The sequence below is a fragment of the Camelina sativa genome, chromosome 11 (genome assembly GCF_000633955.1).
Source record: "Camelina sativa cultivar DH55 chromosome 11, Cs, whole genome shotgun sequence".
NCBI classification, from domain to species: Eukaryota; Viridiplantae; Streptophyta; class Magnoliopsida; order Brassicales; family Brassicaceae; genus Camelina; species Camelina sativa.
This window is the reverse complement of record NC_025695.1, coordinates 13,006,406-13,014,270: the sequence shown is the minus strand read 5'-3', so window position 1 is coordinate 13,014,270 and position 7,865 is coordinate 13,006,406. Positions and strand designations below refer to the sequence as shown.

The 7,865-nt window shown below is 33.5% G+C and overlaps 1 protein-coding gene across 1 annotated transcript; it reads left to right on the top strand.

Moving 5' to 3' along the window:
• Window positions 4,683-5,807, top strand: LOC104727919 (putative F-box/kelch-repeat protein At4g19330). Its single transcript, XM_010446976.1, has one exon. The coding sequence runs from the start codon at window positions 4,683-4,685 to the stop codon at window positions 5,805-5,807; it is 1,125 nt and encodes a 374-aa protein (XP_010445278.1).

The following is a 7,865-nucleotide window of genomic DNA, read 5'->3' as shown; positions in this document are numbered from 1 at the left end:
AATTTTCACTGGTGACTGGTGAGGTATGTATATAATAAAATCACCATTCACGATATAATAATGTACCATGATTGAGAATATTGAGGAACAGCTGTTATTGCTTCCTCGACGATCAAATATCAAACCGGCTATCAATTTGTAGTCACTATCTTGCGTCTTATTATCTTCTTTTTCTTTATAAAGATTATGTATTTATATTCTGATATATATTCTTCCTAAAGAAATATTTGAAAAGCAAATATTAAAATCTAATGGGACATTGGACAAGTGAACCAACTGTACAATGATATCATAAAATTCGGTAAAAGTTGTCATCTAATAAGAATAAATATAAACAAAAATCCTTTTCTTCTTATGGGGAGAAAAATCTAAACAAAAATCCTACGCGTCCTTTTCTCTCGGAAAATTTACTGATTGTAGATGTATATTACCGCTAGATAAAAACTGATGTGTTAAGTTAATGGTGAGTAAAAATTACAATTATATATATTAGTATTAGTATATACTCTATGAAGTAAACAAAGATAGTTTTGAGCATTATTATTATGTTTACGTGTTTTGGGGTCTTTGTGTTACTTTACGTCATGTTGTCGTCCTTGAAATGTACCATGCTCCATGATCTTCACATTCATCTTCTAAATATAGAATACTATAGATATTACATGATAGATGGTCCCGAATATGCCGGTCCATTGTAGTTTTTTTTTACAGAAGTTTATATCGACGAGAACTTGCATTTGTGGATACTGGATAGTTTCCTTTTTTTTTGTGAAAAAGCAAAAACTGCATGTGTTTAATAAAAAAATTACAAACCAGTGTTTCTTAAGACTTATCAGATGTTATACTGAATTATCCATTTGATATACCACTTTCGTTTTCAACTTGGGATATTAATGGATAGTTTGTTAAAGATATATATCACCACTAAAATAATAATCAAATCCACTTGTGGATATTTATGCGATATTTGTATTAATAGTCTCAAGATTCTTAATTTATATGTCAAGAGTAAATCCGGCTATCTCAAAACAAAATAAAATTTGCGTTTTATTTTATCTGTTACTACTAAATATAACAAAATATTGATTGGATCGGTTTTAATTTAGACTTTGTTCGTTTGGTGAACTAACATAATATATGGATACAGCGTCAAGACGCAATATTTGGACGCAATATCTAGATGATGTTAGTTTGTGTTATTGGTTCATGTATCCATAAATTGTATCTCGATGCAATTATGTTTGTTTTGTAATTTGATATTTTTATCTGGATACAATATATATAAAAGACCAAAAAACATTTTTATTTATGTTGAAGATGTTTTAGTGGTTTTAATTTATTGATGTTTTAAGCTTATTTTCATATTAATTTTAAATAAACATTTTAAAATGAGATTGTGCGTTTTTAGTAAAAAAACGAGATTTTGCATTTTTTGCGGAAAAACGTGATATTGTAGTTTTGCGAAAAAACGTAATTTTGCAATTTTGGCAGGAAAACATAATTTTGTGTTGTTGCGTTTTTTGGTGGAAAACGTAATTTTGCGAGTTTGGCGGAAAAACGAGATTTTGCGGTTTTGGCAGAAAAATGTAATTTTGCGACTTTTGGCAGAAAACGAGATTTTGCGGTTTTAGTTGAAAACGAAATTTTGCGGTTTTGGTGGAAAACGAATTTTTGCGGTTTTGGCAGGAAAACGAGTTTTTGCGGTTTTGGAGGAAAAACGAGATTTTGCGGTTTTGGCGAGAAAACTAGATTTTGCGGTTTTGGCGAGAAAACTAGATTTTGCAGTTTTGACGAGAAAACTAGATTTTGCGGTTTTGGCAGGAAAATGTAATTTTTCGGTTTTAGCTGAAAAATGTAATTTGCGGTTTTAGTGAGAAAACAAGATTTTGTGGGTTGCTGGGTGAAGAATTGAGATTTTAGGGTTGTATGTATATTAGAATTGAGAAAAAAAATATTTTATAATTATTTAATTAAAATAAGGATATTTTGGACTTTTACCAATTATGGATGAATTTACCTCATCCAAACTCTCCAAAAAAATTCATTCAGAAATCCAAATACCTAATCCAATTTATTTTTTAATTGTCACAAAAGGAACAATAACATGCATTTGTGTTCAGATATTGTGTCTGGTTCACCTAAAAGAAGAGCACCTTAGTGGTTTGTGTCGGAACTGTCGTTACCCATATATAAGTATAGAAAAATACATATCATTTTGAAGTAACTCGAATCAAGTCCTAAAACTCGATCCTAACGTTATTATTTTTTCGTTGTATTTGTTTTTGCAAACAAACAAACACACACATACAAACAAAGAATGAAGTAAGGAACTTCAACATTTATAGAATTCTACGTACATATCGAGATTTTTGTACGTGATCAGATTCTTTCACTGGCCTAATATCAATTTATTTTTGTACCAAAGCAGCTATATTTTAATCCTGCCAATCGGTTCTCTCAACATATATTCGAATATTTAACAAAAAAAAAAAAACATATATTCGAATAAGAATAATGATGATGAGGTCATAATTAATTATAATTTAAAAGAGATCTGTCGCATTCTAATTGCACCAGTGCAAGTTATGATGCACACCAACAACATACATAAAGATTAAGGAACCGCGCATTGTGCTTTGACCTCAAATTAAGAACTAAGGATTATATATATGCTCTTCAGCAGAAATATCTATTTGACTTATAAACATAATTAATTTTTATATATTTCATAAGTTATGTACGTGTCCAATCAATCAACTGCATTACGTGGATTGTTGCAAATTTAATAGATGTGATGATCATTTAGTTAATTACGAAGAATAAACAGTCTGGCCAAGAGTGTTGTATATTAGTTGACTTGTAAGCCATAAACTAACATCTAGATAAATAATAATAGTTATTTACGAAATATAATAACTTTTTCAGTTTCGTTGTCTTTCGATTTAAATTATAAATTGAAGATCATAGTTTCAAATAATTTCAATCAAATGTGTGCTTTTGGCTTTGGCACTTGCCTTCTTGATCTTTTCATATGGTTTTTTGCCTTAAAGTTAACGCTATGATACTCAAAATTCGCTTTTTAACAAATACGTACATATATATATATATATATGACACGCGCACACACACACACACAAAATGATATAGAAGAATCCATTTACCTATGAAAGCGTGTGATAATTCATATGGTCGGTAGAAAGTACACAATCACAAGGGCTTGTTTGTTGAGTGACTTGAGTCCCAGTCAGCCATTATGAATGTCTACTGAATCCCCAACAGTGTGATTTTATTTATTACAAAAGAATAGATCATTTAAATTTAAAATATGTATAAAGTCACAAGATGATCATTTCCCAACAAATCTTATGGTTGTGATAAAAGTCACAATGTGTTTGTTTTATCTAACAACCCATGAACAACTTTTCTAACCTTCAAAAATATTATTGCATGAATTGCAACCGAACCAAAACCAAAGTATCACTCATCTTAATTGAACAAGTTAACCTGACACAATGCATTAACCGGTTTGCACATGAAGCAAGTTAGCGTTGTTACTAGATTTGACAAGACTAGTAAAGCATATACAAATGCAGGGAATGCAACTTTAACACAATATTTTCATTGCAATTGTCTCGAATCTGTTTTGTATTTCCCGGTGAACAAGAGGAAGCATGTAGAAGGAAATCAACAAGTTTAGAAGAACAAATCATAAAGACGAATCATATACTGAACTGAAGGTACATGGCTTTAAAAAAAAATGTTAATTTAAAACCGTTTAACAAGAAAAAAGAAGGTTGAAATAGTAATGCTCAAACTAAAACAGAAGTCAAGACACTTCTTGAAGTCGGAAACTAAGTTTTTTAAAAACAGATATTTGGAAAAACTAAAAACTATAAATATATAATTATATTTGTTTTATTAATATTTTGATACATTGAGTGAAAAAAAATTTATCTAGTTGATATTTATTATTTACGAAAGCTATAAAAAGTGACAACATATATCATAATTTTAAAATAATTAGAAATATTTCTTTTAGAATTTTAATTCATTGTATAATTTCTGTATAAGATAATCAGTGTTTTTTAGAAAATAAATTATTTTATAAGAAGTAGAAATTAGAAATTAATTTTATAATTTTTTTTGTAGAAATATATTATTTTTATAATTATTAATAAAAAATTAGGGTTTTTAGAAAATAAAGAAAAGTTTTTATTTATTTATCCAGCGTTTTATAGTAATGGTGGTATTCTTGACAATTATCTTATGTCAAAATTTCAAGATTAGTAACGAAATGTATAATTTTTTTAGATAGATTTTTTTAAAAGCAATATAATATATTATTCCTTTTCCTTTTAGATTTAGTACAATAAATAAAGTCTTTTGTTTAATATAATTTTTTAGCAAAACAATTTTTTTCTTTCTTTTTATATGTGGTGAATCTCTGATAGATATATTGACAGCGTTGTTCAAATATATATATATATATATATATAGACGTATGACAGCGATAATGTAATTGTTAATGATTAGTTTTTGATAAACCAAATACATATAGAACTAGGAGATCTTTAGGCTATAAAATATACACCATGCATACAATAAGATTTCATTGGTGTTCCGTTCAAAACTTAAACAAAAGGTAAGTGTTTGTTTAAACTTAAAAAAACCTACGAAGAGTTATGGAGCCACCAAGCGAGCCAAACCCTCCTAATTGTCCGGCTACGCCACCATCTCGGTGGTTGTTTTCGTCCTTACCGACGGACATCGTTTTGAGTATATTGGCTCGCATATCAACGTCTTACTACCCAACGGTATCTCTTGTCTCCAAGAGCTTCCGCTCGCTCATCCTCTCTGACGCGCTCGACATGGAACGATCCTGCCTTGGAACCCGAAAACAATGTGTTTATGTCTGTCTACAATCTCCCACCTATCCTTTTGATCGTAGATGGTTCTGTCTCTGGATTAAACCCTATGATCATGAACCCCTAACCCACTGGAAAATCGACGTCAAGGTTACCGGACATTGGTTGCTACCAATGCCCACTTCTTATTCTCGTCGCTTACAAATATTCCACGAAACTATTGGTTCAGAAATATACGAGATCGGTGGACAAGACACGCCCTCCTCCTCGACCGACGTGTGGGTCTATAATAAGCTTACTGGCAAACGCAAAGCTCCCAGCATGATGGTGGCTCGTAAGAATGCCCTTACGTGCGCCCTCGACGGGAATCTATACGTAATGGGAGGGTGTGAACCAGATGTATCTACGCATTGGGCTGAGGTTTTCTACCCGAAGACTCAAACTTGGGAACCTTTACCGGATCCTGGAGTGGAGCTCCGGTACTCTTTGGTCAAGAATCTTCAAGCGAAGCAAGGAAAAATTTACGTGAGGAGCAATAAGAAGAACTTTGTTTACCTTACAAAAGAAAGTAGGTGGGAAGTTGATGAGGACTACTTGGGTGAGAGTATGTGTGAGATAGAGAATGTATGCTACCGTTATGGTGATAAAAAATTGTGGTGGTATGACACAAAGCGTGAAGAGTGGAGACTGGTCGAAGGTTTGAGTGGAGTTCACGCGAAATACAAAACTCATACTGAAATAGGTAATTGTGGTGGAAAACTCGTTGTCTTTTGGGACTATGAGACGTCTCGTATTACTGCAACCAAAGAAATTTGGTGTGCTATGATCTCGCTTGAAAAGAGCCATCATGGTGAAGTTTGGGGCAATATTGAATGGCTTGATGCTGTGCTTATAGCCCCTCGGTCGTATACATTCTCGCGTTGTGTGGACTCATTGCAATGATATCAACAATGTCCTTTTGCTTTGACCTTTCCCGATCGTTTTTTTTTCTTCTTTTTTTTAGGGCTTATAGTTTTAGTCTTAGCAGTAATTCTCTATTGATACTTTTATTTTTTTCGGTCATTTTCTTTATTCATTAATAAATTTTTTTTTTCTTTATCAGCAAAACTAGCTAGTAAATTCTTTTTTTTTTCTTTATGACTTTATTCATTAGTAGCCCTCAAATAAACAAGTGTTAACATGGCATAGTGGGCTATAGATTTTTTTTTTTTTTTTTTTTTANACTACCCCTTTATAGATTAGTTATGATTTATATTGACATGAAATATATATATGAATCCATCTTAAGTATCACTCATATAAATAGATGTTCCATGACATATATATTCCTCTCTAAAAGTATATACAGCTTCTATTTACATGAAGTATATACGTATGATACTCAAGGTCAAGTAGCTCTCATCAACAAGTTTGTTTCTAAAAGACAAACAACACAAATTCAACTAATTGGCATAAATAAAAAGACAATTTATTTTTGAAGAATATAAAGAAAAAGGGGCATAGGCGGGGAAAAAAGAGAGTGAGGTTTGGGTTCAATATATATACTAATTGACGGCCCATTAAGCCGAATATCCAGCAACCGCTCATATTAATATTACATTCTAATTAATTTTTATTAGGACTCTCGCGGGAAAACTATTTCAAAAAAGAATTAATTAAATTTTAAATGATATATTATAAAATTAAAAAAAAAAAATTGTGGGTAGCATCTCATCATAATTATTGTGACTTGGGTAAAGACTCGTTTTTTGTTTTCAAAACGAGTTGATTAATTAACACATAATAAAAGTTATTAGACAATGGTGATGGCGAACCGCTGGTTTCCTGCGGACCAAATTTCCGGCCAAAATTCCACTTCAGCCGCGGCTGAAGGCAGTTCGTTTCGTCCTTCTCCCTTCCCCCTGACCCTCCCGACCCTCCCGACCATTCCCCTCTCATATCCCTCTCTGAATTCCCCCTCTTTCCCCTATCTCATCTTTCTCCTTGTCTCCTCAATCTCCTACTGCTCAATTCGAGCCAAAGAATGTCATTCTTGCTTTTCCTGCTCATCATAAGTCTACTCCAGTGGTTTTGTGTGCTCAAGCTCAAGCAATCCTCAACTCTTACAACCAATCACTAAATCTAAACCCTAGATCTGAAACTCGAGCTACAGTAACACCAGCTAAAACTGCGGCTCAGGCACAAACTGACGGTCTCCTGAGCCCTGTCCAACCAAAAGTTACTCGTATGCTCCTTCCCACTCAGACAAGGTTATCCGCTGTCTCTTCCCAAACTGTTCCCCTGGCTCCGTCTACTACTCCTGTTGCTGTTAATACTGTTACCACTCCAATCCAAAGTACTTGCCCAACCATTGTTGTTCCTATCCCTCTTACCCATCCCTCCTCGCAACCTCATCTCCTCCCTTCCCCCTCAAAGCAACCTCAGACTACCATCCCTCAGCAAACAGAAACTCCCCAACCCCCCCATGTACCCAATCCTAAACCTCTTACTAGCACAACTACTTCCACTCCATCTATTACACTAGCTCAAAAGCTAAGGAAAGACGCGGATAGGAAGCTCACACGTCTTGCTCCTGCTTCTTATTCGGCTGATGGTATTCCTCGTATAGTCATCCCTGACTCGGTATTTCATGAAGGAGCTGCAATTCATAAGGATTTTATAATTGGTCAGTTCAAAGGTCTACTCCCGACTTACAGACACATTCAAAGTGTACTCAGCCACATGTGGGGCAAAGGACAAAAACTGGAAGTACATTTGAACCACGCTAATAACTCAATGTTGGTACGTCTACCTAATGAATACATACGTACCAAAGTTCTGGAGAAAAAGCTGTGGTACATTGGCGAATGTATGTTTTTGGTGGCGCAATGGAACGCTTCTGGTAGTGTCAGTACTGATCTAAACGCAGTGCCGATTTGGGCTCATCTAAAAGGAATGCCTTTTGATCTAATGCATCATAAGGGAATAAGCTTAGTGGCAGGGTTAGTTGGTGAGCCAAAG